General features: G+C 35.6%; 1 protein-coding gene across 1 annotated transcript; it reads right to left on the bottom strand.

Annotated features, from left to right (window-relative positions):
• Positions 1 to 54: 54 nt before the first annotated feature.
• Positions 55 to 18,137, bottom strand: chtf18 (CTF18, chromosome transmission fidelity factor 18 homolog). Its single transcript, XM_084395385.1, has 22 exons — positions 17,901 to 18,137; positions 16,983 to 17,162; positions 15,278 to 15,398; positions 14,946 to 15,171; positions 14,766 to 14,858; positions 14,634 to 14,686; positions 13,829 to 13,970; positions 12,772 to 12,990; positions 10,489 to 10,586; positions 10,273 to 10,396; positions 10,033 to 10,172; positions 8,475 to 8,568; positions 8,287 to 8,385; positions 8,083 to 8,213; positions 7,352 to 7,475; positions 6,591 to 6,815; positions 5,669 to 5,818; positions 5,199 to 5,329; positions 2,670 to 2,814; positions 1,057 to 1,173; positions 471 to 534; positions 55 to 368 (listed from the first exon to the last, which is right to left on the bottom strand). The coding sequence occupies exons 1-22, from the start codon at positions 17,986 to 17,988 to the stop codon at positions 238 to 240; spliced, it is 2,895 nt and encodes a 964-aa protein (XP_084251511.1). The 5' UTR covers positions 17,989 to 18,137; the 3' UTR covers positions 55 to 237.
• Positions 18,138 to 18,581: the final 444 nt, after the last annotated feature.

Below are 18,581 nucleotides of genomic sequence, written 5' to 3'. Positions count from 1 at the left end.
GCTCTACTCAGGTCACGACATTATGAAAAGAAAGAAAGAAAAAACTGCTGTTACTCAGTGAAAACATGTATTTATAAAAGTGTAAGACAACTATACAAGAATACAATAAAAAGAAAAAGAGGAACCAGTGCTTTTTTTTTTTTTTTTGACATTTTAAGTGTTTTCTTTTTAACTATACAGTACAAGGTTCAGAACATTTTTGATTTTTATGTATTGATTTAAGGTGGTAAATTAGCTTTAAAGTAACTCCCGAATGTAAACATTTCTGCGCACTGCATTAGACACACCTTCATTGAAACGAAACCATACATCACTGTTACCCACAGCTTTACCAATATGCACCACTTCGCCTGCTTTGCCATCTTCACCTGCAGAGAGAAATGATATCAGCTCATATTTAACATTTAGGTTGCAGAACACTTATATTGTACAAGTGTGTGAAAAGTATATATATAAAGCAAACAACACACCTGTAGTGGTGATCATAGGCTTCTCCTTGGGTGCAATGGCTCGTCCAAAGAAATCCAATTCAGGCTATAACCGTGGGAAGGATAAATAAATAAAGTCATCAGGTGAGAGCACTTTGACCCTGATCCACTATTAACCCAATTAATCTTGGGTTATTATAAAGCACAAGTCAAGCATATATAAAGAGACAGTATGAGAAAAATCATTTAACATGGTGGCACAGAATCACTGTTTAGTGCAACAACCTGCATCTTATTCACATACCATCCACAGGCTAATTTAACCAGGTGCTTTGTGTTCTGGTTTGGCATTTTAACTTTGGTCATAATTAATAGTGCTCATTTGTAAATATGATCTGCATTTATAACTGGTTAGTTATAGCTGAGTTTCACACAATGCCAGAGTGAAGTTGTGAATCACCAATCCCAGGATCAAATTTGTTATGGTAATATTCAATGGTGGACTGGACTTGAGGGAAATACAATTTAAAATGGAAATTTTATGAGCGTAGGAAGGATTTCAGGTGCTGCTGTGGGAGTTCAAGGACAGATGTAAAATATTTAAGGTGGTTTAATATAGATGCTTTACCCTGGTTTCCACCACAGTCTGTTTAACGATGTTCTCCAGCCTCTGCTGATGGTTCCTGCTTGTCGGTTTCTTCACTTCAGTTTTCTTCACCTCTTGATTCTTATTTACTGCCTCTGTCTAAACACACAGAACAAATAATATGCAACATGAACAATCCTATAAATGAAATATTATTGTTTACGGCTTTGTATATTGTTTGGTGGGCTGCACATCTGTCCAAGCACATAGGACAATGATTATTCAAATATTTAAAGGATAAATACGTGTTGCGCCTCACTTCATCACTATAATTGCAATATCAAGGTCTGTTAGTCTAACTTCGCAAAGATAAAACTGGTGCCGCAGCCGGACAAAACAGTGCACATTTTCAAAATCATAATGTTGCAGTCCAACTGGAATGAATCAAAGTATATGTAAACATATTGTCAACACTGCAAATTAGTGGTGAAACAAACTAAATCATACCCATTTTAATCAATAAGATTTCCATATGCAAAAGGTGCAGTGTCTATAAATGGGTATTAACTATTCTGAAGGCACAAAAAAAGCAAGATAATGTTATAATATATTTATATTTTCTCTCTCTCTCTGTGTGTGTGTGTGTGTGTGTGTGTGTGTATATATATCTATATATATATATATATCTATATATATATATATATGTGTGTGTGTGTGTGTGTATATATGTATGTATGTGTGGATAGATAGATAGATAGATAGATAGATAGATAGATAGAGAGAGAGAGAGAGAGAGAGAGAGAGAGAGAGAGAGAGAGAGAGAGAGAGAGAGAGAGAGAGAGAGAGAGAGAGAGAGAGTCTTTCTATGGCAAGCCGTTTTAACTTTTAGTCATTTCAAGGATACTAATTCTTGATATCAACAATTCAATTTTTACTAGTTAAAATTATAGTTATTGATATCAGGAATTAGATTTCTACTATAACAATGGCAATTTTTGATATCAGGAATTACATTTCCACTAGTAACAATGCTAATTCTTGAAATCCACAATTAAATTTTCACTAGTTAAAATGCTAATTCTTGATATCTGTAATTGAATTTTCACTAGTGAAATGTCACCATAGGCTGCCATTCAAAATCCATTGTTGATATCAAGAATTGATTTCTTACTTGCTTGAAATTCCCAATTTCACATATCAGAAACACAATTCTTACTAGTAAAAACCTTTATTTTTGATATCAAGAATTAAATTGTCACTAGTTGAAATGTCTATTCTTGATATCAATAATTTAATTTTCACTAGTGACAATGTTCATTTCTGATATCATGAATGTGATTGAGTAAGAAAGCCATTTTAGATATCTGAAATAATACTGATATCAGAAATACATTTTCAGATTACTAGTAGCAATTCAATTGTTGATATCAAGAATAGACATTTCAACTAGTGACAATATAATTCTTGATATCAGTAATTCGCATTTTTTACTAGTAACAATGTAATTATTGATATAAAAAATGTCAACACTGTAAAAATCAGTATAAATATAATATAAAAATCAGTGAAGATTGGCCACCAGGCCACTCATATATAGCCGTGAAACCTCCAAAACTATATTGGCCAGTGTTTCAGTTTCGTCGTCCAACCCCTACCTTTTGTGGGTTTCGTTTCTGCTGGGCCTTCTCCACCCTCCTCATTCGCTCTAATTCTGTCTCCCTGGCGATCAGCTGCTTCACCTGATAGGTCAGCTGCCTCCGGGGAGGCAAACCCGTAAAATGCACCACGTCTTCTACATTACTGTGGAAATACAGGTCATAAAATTACTGCTTGTACAACCAGTAAGTGAAAAAACAAACATAATTTAAAATGGTACCATAAACCTTTACATAACATTACAGAATCTGAACAAGGGACTCTAATGAGGAGGGCAAATGAAGATGAGATGGTTTAAAGAGTGGAAAGCAGGAGAGCTAAATAATCCCTCTTACTCCGAAGGTAAAACACCGTTCCAGGAATAGAAGGAAATTAGACAATATGTGCAATACACACAAGCAGACTCCAAAAGCAGGATTAGTTGTGCAGGTTATTCCTTGTCACGCACACAAAGTCATTTCTCACCAAAAAAACAAAAACACGGAGCAGTTCAGAAGTTTGTGTGTTTGTTTCCATATATTATGTTGAGCATTCAAATTAAAATCAAAAGGTTTCTGCCTCTCTAGGGAACAGGATAGCCATGAAAGCTTGCCAGGTTATTTCCAGTGAGTGTGATATCAGCTAAAATCCAGATACTTCAATATCTCTGGGCGAAATGTGCCATCACATCTCACATTAAATCGTCAAAAAAGACTTCATGTATATATGGAAATGCTTGCTGTGTACTGGCATGACTAAACATTGCACAGTGGGATTATTCTGACAAGATAGTCTGTCAAAATATCACAATAATTGTAAATGAAGCAGAGACGTTTCTTCCATTCAGGCCTCCCAATTCTAATGTTCCTCATAATCAGACGACGCAATGAAAATGAAGTTAGTGATGCAACATCTGGCTTGGGAATTGTACAATCCTCAGACCATCTTGTTATTTTCCAGGGTCATCATGGCTTCAGTGTGGTTACTCAGCGCTTGTTGGAGTAAAGCTCGATAAGAGATGGCGGGAAGATACAGGAAGGCGTAAACGAGCAGAAGCAGTAACAGGGCGATCAGCAGTGGAATACCCCAGTCAGAGGTGACCAGTGTCTCCTCACAGCGGGCCTGCAGGAACGAATGCTGCATGCTTCTACCACACCAATCACAGAGAGAACACACACACACACACACACACACGCACGCAAATAAATAATGAGCTTCAGAAACATGATTATGAAAAAACATGCACAGGGATTTCCCTATCTAATCTAGCCTGATATAATACTTATTTGGCATTTGTAAAATTAACTGATGATTTTAGTTTGATTCATTTACTCAAAGCATTTATTTTGAACTTTCAAAGAATCATTAAAAAAGGTTCACATTATACAGGCTAAAAAAATATTACTGTTTACTGTTAAATAGATATACTATTACATTTAGCGTGTGATTATATTGTAATATTCATATAAATAAATGTGCTAATTTAGTGAAATCAGACAAAAACTTTTTAGTGAAAAAATTAACAATAAAGAAATGAATACTTTTATTCAGCAAGGAAGCTTTAAATTGTTCAAAAAAAGGAAAGCATATTTATAATGTTACAAAAGATCTTTATTTTTAAATAAGTAACTTTCTATTATTCAAATAATTATGAGAAAAATCATGTTTAAACAAAAATATTAAGCAGAATGTGTCATGTGACACTGAAAACTGGCTGCTGAAAATTCAGCTTTGTCACAGGAATAGATTACATTTTACATTTTAAAATAAAAAACACTGTTTTTAAATTATAATATTTCACAAAATTACCTTTTACTGTATTTTTTTAACACAGCCTTTAAAAAACATCTAACATTCATACAAAAACTATATAAAACATGAGAAATGCTCCATGAATAAGAAGCAAACATACAGGATGTTCAGAGATGCTCTTCTTCAGTTCCAGCTTGAAGCCGACTGTCTGAAAACCAATCCAGTAGCGCAGATTGTTCCCTTGTTTCCTTGTTTATCTTCTCACTCCTGGTTTTTATCCACCTTTAGCTCCATCAAGCAGACCTTCAAAGGTTCAGCGGCAAGTGCTCGACTTGCGAGCGTCGAAAGCTTGTTTGTGCACATTCTCAGCACCATTTCCATCAATCAATGTGAGTGGTAGGACACGGTAAGCCACAGAGAGGATTGCAAGTCTTTTTATATGCTTGAGTGATGAACATGCGTCCATGCATGACTTTCAAAGGCAAGTAACAAAAACCTCCAAGCTCTCATGTGAGAGAAGCAACAAAGTGAAACGGGATGGAAAACAATAATAATCAAAAAAAAAAGTGGAAGAGGAGGGGATGGAGAGACAGTAATCTAGAGCTGCAGCCTAATCTCTCATAAATCGTGACAAACAGGAATCAGTGCCGTGTGTGTTAGTAGGTATTCTTGTGCTATATGAGTTGCATAACTAAAGTCCTGACAGACAAGCATGGCTATCTGCCCAAAAGCAGAACAATGTGTTCAATGAGCCTGTAGATCAGGTTAATGTTGTTTGTGTATATGCATGTACTCACGGCTCCAGCACATAAGTGTACTGTCCCTCTGGTGTGCGGTCCTGTCTGTAGGTCAGGTTGTAGTTGATCATGGTGTCAATCAAATCATAAAGCTGCTGTTTCTCCCTGGTGCTGTAAAGCTGAGGGTTGACCTGTGAGAAACACATCAAGTCTTGTTTCAGTCTTCAGTGTCACATGATCCTTCAGAAATCATAATGATGCTGAAAAGTCACAGGAATAAATTACATTTTGAAATATATTTAAATAGTAAACAATTATTTTAAATGTTAAAATTATTTCACAATATTACTGTTTTTACTGTTAATGAATTGCTCATATAAATGCAGCCGTGGTGAGCATACTGTAATATGCTGATTTGCAGCTCAAGAATTTTTTTTTTTTATTATTATCAATGTTGATAACAGTTGTGCTGCTTAATATTTTTGTGGAAACGCTGATATTGTTTGCACACAGACTTTAAAAAGACTCACCGGCCGCAGTTTGGGGGAGATGAGCTCCAGGAGAAGGCTGAGGATGTCCATACAGAGACTGCTCATACAAACACGGCTCTGTATGGCAGGTGGGATGTCATTCAACATGGCAATGAGGGCATTCTTGGTGTGCTGAGTTTTAGTGAAAGCCTAGAAACACATGTAAGACTTCATTTATTACCACTTTCATTTTACACTAAAACGATAAATGTTTAAGTTTATTATCGTTATATAAAGACATGTCGGCATACTTCATATAAGCAATCCCAAACACATAAAACTATTTACAGGCAGAGTGTTTCTGATTGGTTAGTTGTCAGAGTGGCGAATCTGAATTTTCAGTCACATGATCTTTCAGAAATCATTTTAAAATGCTGATTTGATGCTCACGAAACTTTTCATATTATTATCAATGCTGAAAAACATTATTGTGCTGCATATTTCTTTTGAGGAAATATTGATGCATATATATTTTTTCCAGGATTTTTTTGAAATGCAAATCGTTTGTAACACTATAAATGTGTTTAGTGTCACTTTTAAACAATTTAATGCATTGTTGCTGAATAAAAGTAGTAATATATTTCCAAAAAAAGGAGAACTTTTGAATTTTCTCTATTATCAAAGACCAAAAAAACATTCAAAACACATGAAAAACAGAATGGCAATGGCACATCAAAATGATCAATGGCATAAATGCAGTCATAGTGAAGGGAGACACATGATTGCTGTGTTTTGAGAGATTATGGTCAAGTGTGTAACTGGGACAGAACGCTTTCATTTGATGAAAGGTAGAAAGGGAAAGACAGGATTTTTAAAGGTAATTTTATTTTTTTTAAAGGTCTGCTTGATTCTACCTAATTCGTTACAGTATTATAGGGTGGACAGACAGCATGCGCTCTCACTGTCTGTTGTATTCTCTCACCTCGTAGTGGCTGTGTGGATAATTGATGCGTGGGACAGAGTTTGCGGCATATAGGTGGTGGAAGGCAGCGGGCAGGAACGGGAAGTAGCGCATGAGCGAGTAGTTTTGTCCATGTAGCACAAACTCATTCAGCACGTCCGAGAAACACAACCAGTCAAGACCTGAGCACACACCCAACATCCCAGGGTCCTTCAGCTTCATGTTGAGGAAGTTATCATACAAGCCCTACAGAAGAGAGAGCGTAAATCATTTTGGCGGAAATATCACACTTTTGTAGGTGTTAAACAGATGCTGTCTAAGCCATTAATGTTAATCAAACACAGCTTTAACAAAGATTAATCTACATTTAATTTATACAGTGAAAATGATAGTGTTATTTTACATTTAGGCTTAATTATTACATTCCTGTACCTAAATATACATAAGAGTTCGACCTTACTTTATTTGTAACTTATATTATATTTATCTATGCTTGTAATTTGATCTTTTTTTTTACTGACAGTTCACTTGCCTTTAATAATGTTTGAACTTTATTAGTTAGGCTAGTAGTTTTTGCTGTGGTATTGAAGTACTTAAAGTGTGCTTTAAAAAAAAAATTTAATTTATTTTTAATTAAATTATATTACAATTTATTTTTAATAAAAAGCAATGCAAAAGCAATTATGCATATATTGTGTCCAAGTATTTTGATGCCACTATTCAAGTATGATTTTGATATTTAAATGGAGCCCAACGAGTGCAGAATGTAAAGCTCTAGTTACCTGAGTGAGTTTCTCATGCTCTCCTGTAGATGAGACCAAATGTAAGATGTGCTGAATCCTTTGTGCTCCGTCTTTAGGTCCGGCTTCATCAAAACCACCAAAAGAATCTCCACCAATCCGCTTCCTAAATCACAACACCATCATAAAATGATGAATGCCAGAATCAGTGGCGCAGTTTGATAAAACATATTAAATAAATAAAAAAATGACAATTGACAAATAAAAGTTTTTACATTTGTCCAATTTTATCTTTTTACTTTTAGATTGTAAAGAAAACTTTTTCAGGTCACATTTTACCCCCAAAAAATCTGATGGTAAAAAACAAACAAAAAATATACCATTTGTCTTAAAGAAAACAGACATAAAAATCCTAAATCCAAAAAAATAAAAAGTATACATAGGATACATATGCAGTTTTAGCATAAAGAATATATATGTGTATATATTTGAGAATTGGGGGTAAAATATGCAAAAATATTTTCCTTTTCTGTAACTAATTTTTTTTTTAAACATAATTATGTACCATTACGAATAATACAAATAATCCATGTAGTCTTTCCATGAATAAGAAGTCATAAAAATGCAAGAATAATCATTATAGAAGACTTTAAAGATTCTGTTTAAGTAGTAACACAATAGCATGCTTTTATGTCATTGCCCACACTGAAAAGCTATCAAGGGGAGAGATGAGTGGAAAGACCATGTGCTTGAGAATGGCATAATGCGTTTACCTTTTCAGTCGAGGAAGCTGGAAGATTTCCTGCCAAACTGAGAAGAGTCCCTTGTTTTGATCTTTCAATCCCACACACATGGAACTGACGCTGCGCTGATCCAAGTGCTTCTGTCCACGTCTGTGTAAAAACTGCACACACTTGATTAAGCAATCCCATATTTTAAATCTGACCAGATTTAAAAAGGCACACGATCTCTCTCACCTGTAATGTGTTGATGCAGGAACGGATGTCATTGTCAGTTTTCTCACACAGGGCCATCAGAGTGCCTGTATCTGCTTTCATACCCTGACGCCGTGTGATCTACACAATAGAAACAAAAGTTTTTATAAGTCTACATTCAAGCATTTATGAAATCATCTTGTAAACATGTGAGTGCATGTGTGTGTCACCTCTGACAGTCTTTGAGCCAAGCGGGAGGGCAGAGTCTGGGGGAAAGCCAATAGGAAAGCTTGCTGTCTCAGCGGCCTTAGAGCAGGAACATAACTGACAAAATACAGGTAAATGGATTAGATTTTTTTTTCTTTTTTGATTTTCCATTGCTAATGTATATTGCAAAGGTGATGCACAATAATAATTAAATGGGTAACACTTTACAAAAAAAAGTTTCATTTGTTAACATTAGTTAACTACATTAGTTATAATGTGAACAATGAACAATACTTCTACAGCATTTATTAATCTTAGTTAATGTTAGTCTCACCATTTACTAATACATTTTAGGATAAAAAGTTATATCTGTTAACATTAGTTTATGCACTGTGTGGACTACCATGAACATTTTTATATACTTACATTTACAAATGTTAATAAATGCTGTTAGAATATATGGTAACACTTTATTTTAAGATGACGTAGTTACACATTACTACATGTGGGTCAATGACGTGACGGGTCATTTTTTTGTCCAAAGGCCTTAATAATAATAAAAAAACAAATACATAACATCCAAAGTATGTAAGGTAGTACAACTTGATCTCTTTTACTGAATCCAAAAGGTTTTAACTATATTTTACTACATATAAAGGTATTTTAAAGATTTTGAAGTGTCAAAAGGTCATTCGGGAAAACCGATATAGTAAATATTTAAATGGAATAGTATTGTTTTTAATAACTAAAGGAACTACAATAATACAAATATAAAGCAGATAAGGCTCTTTTTTTTACATTTCCCCTTTTCTCCTTTCCCTATGCAATGTTTTACTTGAATATGTTGGAGTGTTTAGAGTAGTCCAATAAATGATTACATTTATGAGATCAGTGATAATTTTATTTAATATTTCTTCTGTGGTACACACTATATACTATCTCAACATCAATGTCAAATCAGTTTTTAACTTTCAAATCAGTGGTTAAACCGAATGACTTTTTTGGTGACACATTTTTTCCATCTTGTAAAAAATGACAAAAAACTGTGTTAATTGATTGTACAAACCACAAAATCTTATTGTTAACACCTAGGTAAACTAAAAAATGGTTTCAAATATAGTTATATCTCCATTCTATTTTTTTTACACTTTTAAAAACCTTATTCGTCATTGTACTTACTATAGTAATAACAGTAAATTATGCATAATTACAAGTAACTAACCCTTAACCAAACCCTGAACGTAACTCTATAGTAAGTGCATTTAGTTAATTAATGACTTATTTGAGGAAGTACAATGTAACTACGTCACCTTAAAATAAAGGGTTACACTTTATTTTAAGGTGTCATTGTTACAGTGTAATTATATATTTAAGTACTGAGCAATATTAAGCAACTACATGTACTTACATTGAGACCTCAATGTAAAATGTTACCATTTAATGTTCTTGTTCAGAAATTGTGTTGGAGATTATTTGTATGTTTTCTGAAAGTTTAATAGTTGACTGGGAAAATATGCAGAAATTCAAATATTTTAAATCCAAACTAAATATTCACTCATACCCCTTAAACATGAGACTTACAGGTCATTGCAGATGCAGATGATTGGTCTAAGCAGCACAGATTGCTTCTTCTTTTTCTTTTTCAAAGCATTAACACCTGACTCCTCTCCATCTCTACTATCCTTCCGGTTCAGGGTGGCCAATAAAATGTTAATGGCAGCCTGAGCCCAAAAAAAACAAAACAACAAAAAGTGAGAAACAGCATCATTAAGACAAGCCGTTGAATTAAAAGTAACAAATAAAAGTGAGAGCAGATCTTACGGCAGGAGCTCCATCAATTTCATCTATTATAAGGCAGTTGGGCTTTTCATTGGCTCCCAGGACTGACTTCATCTGTGTCGCGGTATCAATGCGTTTCTGGAAGAGCTCTGCACTGCGGTCATCACTGAGAAGAGATATTAGATTGTGAGTGTCGACATTTATATGTGCATACTTCTATTTTAAGATTGGTTAGCACCAGGGCTTGCATCCTCTTACCTAGCGTTGATTTCTACTACATTGTAACCAGCATGCTTTGCGATAATGTGTGCTAGCGTGGTTTTCCCCAGTCCAGGAGGACCTGATAATAGTGCCACCTGTGTAGTGTGATACATACAGTTAAATACACTGAACATATAAAAAAAATAGGAAATGCACATATTGTAGCATTACATTCACTACTTCTCTGATGGTCCGACCCTGTATCATTGAGCTCATTTTATCTGCTGAAGAGCCTGTGTACTCGAAACATCACTTTTGTGAGAGTCAGTACATTTCTACATTTTTGTAGCTGTGGTGTAGCACTTTATGCTTTTTCAATTTAATGAGACATTGAAATAAAATTTCTAAACTAAATAACATATTTTTCTTACATTTTAATTAATTCAAAATGGGTAAATGTAATAACATGGTGGTGTTCAAAACAGACATTTTTGCATATTCACTTATTATTAATGTGAAATCAAATTATTGATAAAAAAAAAAGAAGGTTTTTGTTGAAAAATATTAAGGACGCCAACCAGTTGATGGCGGTAAAATCACTGCAGCAGTTTTGTCTTCTGATAGCATTGTGAAAAGTGATGCTGCATAAGAAGGTGCATAGAAATGCAGTTGATTTGTTGTTAAAATTTTATTACAGTTACTTTATAAAATGCCAATGGGTAGTTGGTACCTTCAGAAGCTTCAGTGAATAAGCATTTTACTGCTAACAATGGCATTTTTAGCGCAATTTTCCACCGGACAAAATTGCGATTGTTAACTCATGATTTCTGTTCTGTCTGTGCGCACCAATCTTGCACTTCTATCGACTCCTCAACCAGACCACCTAGAGACTTCGGGTTTTCGGCATTATGTTAAGGAAGGTCTATTCTCGGGGACACACAAAAAAAATCCAGGAAAAGATTTTGGTTTTTCTGGAAATTCCAGAAAAAAATCAGTTTTTTGCAAATTTCTCGGCAACCATAATAGCTATCCAGTTGAAACAAATTGCAATCGATAGCTTCTAAAATGTACAATAATATTAGAAAAAAAGAACTGATCAAAAATCTTTCCTTTATGCTTCAAAAATTAATTAAAACTTTATATGAAGGGAAATAAGAAAAATATTGCCTTTTCACCTATAAAACTATTGTTCCACAGAAATACGTAAGGAAGGTATTCACAAGAGTCATGAGCACAATTAATTCCACTGAATTACGGCAAGAAATCAATGAAGGTATCGATCAAGATTTGGAGAAGGAGCAAGAATATATGAGAAAACGACAAGAGGTTGTTGCAAAATAAATGGAAGAACGTTCACAAAGCGACAAAAGATGGCGACATCCACACCAACGGCTTCCTCATCAGGCGTATCTGATTTCTACGATGACTCGTGGCTTTCAGAGGATGTTTTGGCAAATATCTCGAAAGCAGAAGAAGAGTTTACAAAGTCACAAGCCAATAGTCAAGCAGAAAAGAAGGAAGAATCTGAAGAGGACAAAGCAGAAAAGGAAGCTGATACAGAGAAAATCGAGGATATCGAGTGAACACAAGATGTAAAAAATAATGAGCTAATAAAAAAAAATGATGTTCAACTAGTCAAGTGATTGTGCCTTTTTTATTATCCATTGCTGATTTGATTTCAGAAAGTTCATTTGAATTTCAAGAGAAAGTTATATTCTCGAGCAACTTATTTTCTCTTTCATTTACTATCTCTTAGTGTTGTGATCCCATGACGTGAGAAAATTGCGCTAAAACATTCACTGAGTTTTTATTACTTGTTTATAGTTAACAATGGCACTTCAAATGATCTGCTCACTGAAAGTGTTGTTAAATTGATGCAGAGTATTATTGGCAGCATCAATTTTAAAGTTTAAAACCAAAACATTTCAAATGCAATTAAAATACTAAATAAAAGGCTGCAAGTTAGAATCTGGGCTGTATTTTTATATCTATTCTTTGATAGGTAGTAGGGATGCTAACGATTAATCGATGATCAATTAATTGTTGATAATGATAATGGTTGATTAAGCAAGTGTGTAGTTTTGAGGTGTGTGCGGCTCATGCACAAAACACATGCAGCAGACACACAAGGACGAATAAAGTGAGTGCACAGCAGTTACGTATTCTAAATGTACTAAAATAAATCTAAACTAACATAAATAATTAAATCTAAAAACTTTAAATCTAACATTTAAAAATAAATGTAAATGTTAATCTCAAGTACAAATATAAAAAGGTTCATTTAAATAAATCTAAATCTAATATAAAACAAATCTGTTGTGATTGCTCAGTTTTACTCACCTTAAATTTAGGTCTTTTGTACTGGTCCAGCTCAGCCTCTAGTATCTCTTCTGTGATTTGGGACTTGGTTTTGAAACGCTGGGACTGGTTTTGGTTTTGGTTTTGAGCATTTGTAAAATTCAATCTGACGTCTGCAGGGGCCGGACGGGGTTTCCTCTCTCGCCCAAAGACCACAGTGTCCCAGAGCTTCAGCCACTTCAGCAGACAGCGGTTAGTGAACTGTAGCGATAGAGAGACAATGTAAATAATTTCAAGGCAAATGCCTGCCAAAAATTTGTTTCAAGTGAGCGTATCTAAGGCCTCGTTTACACTGCAGGTCTTGATGCCCAATTCTAATTTGTTGCCTATATCCAATTTTTTTTTACCTTTCAATTGTGACCCATATCCGATTCATGTGTTTACACTTGCCATACTATCTGAAACATCGTGCAAGCTTAAAGGGTTAAATTATCTTGCACAGATGGACGAACGCAAAATATGACTGATGCTAGCTCTGCGATATATGCGAAGTTCACCAAACATCACCATGATTAAGAGGCGGAGGAGGACGAAAAGTGCCATCATTGCAGCCTGCGCATATGCGTCAGTTATTTTGTGCGAGAGAGATCTCAGGACTGGCGGGAGCACATTGCGGCGGGCTTTAACGAGAAGCAGTGGGTCCGAAATTTTAGGATGAGCAAGCCAACCTTTGATATGTTATGTCAACGTTTGTCCACATTCCTCTCCTACGACGACACAACGTTTCGTCGGGCCATCCGTCCCGTTGCAGAAGCGCGTCAGGGTTTCTCTCATCATTAAACCGCAGAGATGTAGCCTAATGCCCCAGAAAATCCGATCTGCCTGTTTACATGACAGTCGCATTGGCACATATCTGATTTATATCTGATTTATTTCCACATATGAACGAGGCCTGAAACCGATCTCGAAATATCGAATGCATGCATTTTTTTCCTGTTTTACACTGTCATAGAACACATAGATCTGTGTCACATATAAGCAAAAAAAATCAGAATTGGGTCAAATTTCACTGACAGTGTAAACGAGGCCTTTGACTCACATCATCACTCAGCAGATCAGTGTAGTGCTGTGGCGAGAACTGATCCACCCACAGCCGCGAGGATGGGCCTTCATCTTCCCCACTACCACCATCCACACCAGAGTCTGCCTGCTCTTCTGCAATGAGATCTGGATCGATCCCACTAAAAAGTCATTTCAGAGTTAACATGCGTAGAGAAGTACAACAGTTTAGAGTAAATTGACGGGTATGATCCACATAGGAATTACCCTGGTAATCCAGAGTTCTCGCGGGAGCACAAGTTGAATTTGCTCAGCGAGTTACTCTGGTGTCGAGCAATGGAGCTCATTAAATATGCCCCTCGATCTGAGCTGCACCAATCACATCGGGTTATCTGATATAGGCGGGCCAGAGGCGAGCTAAACAGATGACGACAGCGCTGTGACGTCGAAGTCATTAGTAAACATTGCAAGATGGCTATGGATGAATACCAGTTGTTTGAAACGGCTTTGGCCGCTACAATGAACGAGTTAGACTTGGCTTTTTATCTAAAACAGGAACAGAAGACGCCGCTCGAATCGTTCCTTTGCAAGAAGGACGTTTCTGCTGTTTTGCCGACCGGATACGGCAAGAGTCTAATCTACCAGTTAGCTCCGCTGGTAGCTAAGCGTAGCGTATGGGGTTTATTGTTGTGATTGGTCGTAGTGTTGTCCAATTGAGAGATTTTCAAATGCATGCTTGGTGCCGCCCCTCGAGCTGGGCGAGTTTCATTAGTCGACGCCAGACCATTAATCTTTTAGATTTAGGTCTGGATTTCCAGGCTACATAGAAATGTGTACGCACACACCTATTCATAAGTTCTGTCAATCTTTGAGATTCCTCCACCACTTGTCGATGGCGCTGAAAACACAAAACCATTTCAGTCAGATTTCCCCCAAATCATTCATTTAGGTTTGTCTGCATGTTCACATATTCTTACTCTCTCTGCAATTTGTTCTTTCAGCACTTCTATTGGAACCGCTAGCAGTCCTAGTCCATTCAGTGAGTTACGGAAGGCTCTTGGGTCTGGTGCCTGAGAAAAAGCACAAGAAAAATCAATAAACTTCACACATTGTTCTCCTGCAAGCAGTCGTGTAAAATATTTGGTGGGGTCCGAGACCTTCTCCTCATCCTCTTTCTTGTTAAGGTAGACTCTGTTTCCCATGGAGTCTGTGACTGTGACAAAATCTCCAATTGCAGGGGGCCGTTTCTGGGCATGACGTCTAGCTGCGGTAACCCGCCTTGGTGACTCCTGTAATGCTGTCAGTCCACTAATATCCAACACGTTGGTTGTTATTTTTGTGGCTGCTGGTCTATCTGGACTTAGGGAAAGGAAAACTGCTGGTCTGTAAAAAGAATTTTTAGAAAAATCAACCAATAGTTGTAATGTTATGATGGAAAATGTGTTCCATACAGCAGCACAGATTAACTGTGATGTGCATAAACTTTTACCCATCTCTCACTCGTCTGTCGTAAACCTCTGGGGATGACGGAGGGGTGATGTCATCAGTGTGTTCAACACCAAACTGGAGCTTTTTTGCCACATCTTGTCTTCTTTTCTTGGGTTTAGGAGCTGTGAGAAACCACAAACACCATTAGACACATTGCATTACTTTTATACACTCTCACAAAGTTTGCACTAACGTTACCGCCTAGAGCTGCACAATTAATCGTTAAAAGATCGCGATCTCCTGTCCATTAAACCTTTGACAAAATCACACCTGAACATTCAGATCTGCGTCGGCGCTCCGCTGATCCAGAGAGAGCTGCTGTCTACACATGTACAATACTATAGGTATGTAACACAGCTTCACAGTCTGTTCTGGTTACAAATATTCATATTATCATAGAAGTACTGGGATTAAAGTTTATAGTTCGGATATAATCACTGTCTAGCGATCAAAATAGAGCAAATCACCTTTTGAAAGTAACTAGGCGCTTCAAATAACGATTGTATCATTACATTGTTACACCACCAGGTGGCGACAAGTGACTTAAAAATGTATGGCTGCATCTGAAATTGCATACTTTCCTATTATATAGTAGACGAAAAACAAAACAGTATGTGACAAAAGAAGTATGTCAAAAGAGTAGGCAAAAAAAGTACCCGGATGACCTACTACTCCCAGCGAGATTCTGATGCGTGTATACGATGGACACTTTACTATCCCATGAGGCCACGGGAGAGGATTTATGACGTAACTGACGCTGGTAGGTCACATGATAAATAATGACAACATGGCGAATGTAGTATGTCCGGGTTACATTCATACTATATAGAACGTAGTTTTGTGAAGTAATTACTTGTTCCAAATAAGTACCTACTCAAGAGAGTGTGCGATTACGGACACAGCCTTTGCCAATGAATCATTCAAGAGATTCGTTCAAAAATGCTGATTCATCCAGTCATTGAATCATTCATTCAACCCATTTTTTTAAAATAATTCATTCATATTAATTAAACATTGTAAACAGACTGCAGCAATTAACATTTTGTCAGAACCTCTAGTAAGTTCCATGTTATTTTGTTTAGTTGTTTATTCAGAATCCTGGGAGAATCGTGATCTCTATTTGAAGCAAAAAAAAAAAATCGTGATTCTCAATTTAACCTGAATTGCGCAGCTCTACTTCCGCCGTACAAAAGTTTAGGGTCAGTAAGACTTTTATAAAGTAAATACTTTACTCAGCAAGGATGCATTAGATTGATCAAATGTGACAGAGAATATATGTATAATGTTACAAAGATTTCTAATTTAAATAAACAGTTCTTTTAATATTCTATTGACCAAAGAATTTTGAAAAATTAATCAGTTTCTACAAAAATATTAAGCAGCACAACTGTCTTCAACATTGATAATAAGTGGAAATATTTCTTGAGCAGCAAATCAGCATATTAGAATGATTTCTGACACTGAGGACAGGAGTAATAATGCTGAAAATACAGCTTTGCCATCACAGGAATAAAATACATTTTTAAATATATTAAAATAGATTGATTAAACTGTTTTTACTGTATTTTGATCAAATAAATGCAGCCTTGGTGAGCATAAGAGACTTCTTTCAAAACTATATAAATTACCAACAGCAAACTTTTGAACTTGTAGCTCTATAACAAAGGCATTGTGTTATTACACAAGTGAGAAAATTCAATACTGACTCAGGGATTCCTCCTCCTCCTCCTCCTCCTCATATACTAGAGGTGAGATGCTCTCAGGATGCTCGTTATTTACTGATTTCCTCGATGGCACGTCACCGGACACAATGGCTTCCTCGAACGTCTGTGGGATCGGCTTCTTATTGCGGAACTCAGACACTTTTGCACATGATGAAAGATCGTCTACACACACAGAAACATTCAAAATGAACAGGTTTAGTGTGTTTATATGATTATTTACAAATAAATGACACAATATAGCTTACAATATTTATTGTGATATATTGAGCAATGTTCTAGTCAGCTGATAAATTGATAAGTTAGTTATCAAATAGTCAGACTAGTTAGAATGGGTTGGAAACTATAATCAAATCACTGTATGACAATGTTTTACAGCAATGTTTCCAGCACAAATGGTCAATTATAGTTTTTATACATAAAGTAAATATATATATATACATATCATGACATAAAATGTCTCTTTTTGTGGTGTGGACACAAAAATATTGGCAGTGCAAGTACAAATGTACTGGCATAAAACAACAACAATTCTAGATTTGCCAATGTTTGTCAGCGAAAACAATCAAATTAACAAACATTTAGGCTGAATACAAATATGATCTTAGTTATAGGCTATCCATACAAATGGTGCATAATGTATGTCATGATCATGAATCATTTTCTGAAACTAACCAAGAGCAATGTTTACTTTTCTTGTGGCAATACCATGGTACAGTGCTATTTTCAGACGGAATATTTACCACATTTATTAACCATATTGGTATTATACAAAGACTACCGTAATAGTACTGTATATTTATAGTGTTGTTTTTTATTACGTAAACTAGCTTTACATACAGTCAGTCAGCCATTATGCCATAAAGGAGTAACGTTAGACATGAACATATCTTTCTAACTTACGATCCATTTCAGCCATGACTTCCAATTCATCAGCAAACTGTTGCTCAAAATCATCTTCAATCCCGTACATTTCGTCATATTCGTCCATGTTTGCGGTATCTTGTCTCTTTTGACAGGAAATTTACAGCCAAATGTGGCAAATGAATAAACAAGTGGAAGAGCGTACATTAATGGACAACTGAAATTTTCGCGCAAAATTTTTGCGAAAGTGTATTTCCGGAACCATTGTGAGGCCTATATCCGCTCTATAAAAGTCCTGGATGGACAGCATTTCTATAAAGCTACTTATACATTTAATAAACCAGAAAGAATTAAACAATTTATCACTGATATGGGGAATAAGAAAATAACATGATTACAAAGTCTAACATCAGCCTTTTTTTGAACTGTCATTACGAAATGTATTATAATTATAATTTTACAATAGTTCGAATTAATATGAAATAATGTTATTCTCTAAATACTGTATGCACTAAAGAATGATATACATAAAAAAACACCTAATTTATTTTTAATCTAATTCCCTGTAGGAGGATCCAACACCTTTTGTGTTTTATGCACTTACATTTCGAAATGTTTTCAATCATTTAAAATATCTTTATCAACTGTCATAAAACGGATTCACGGCTAAAGGCATGAAATTAGGAGGGATCAACTAATCATTTGATCGTTTGATTCATT

The sequence above is a fragment of the Rutilus rutilus genome, assembly GCF_951802725.1.
Source record: "Rutilus rutilus genome assembly, chromosome: 2".
NCBI lineage: Eukaryota > Metazoa > Chordata > Actinopteri > Cypriniformes > Leuciscidae > Rutilus > Rutilus rutilus.
The sequence above is the reverse complement of the archived record's forward strand: the minus strand, read 5'-3'. Positions and strand labels throughout refer to the sequence as shown.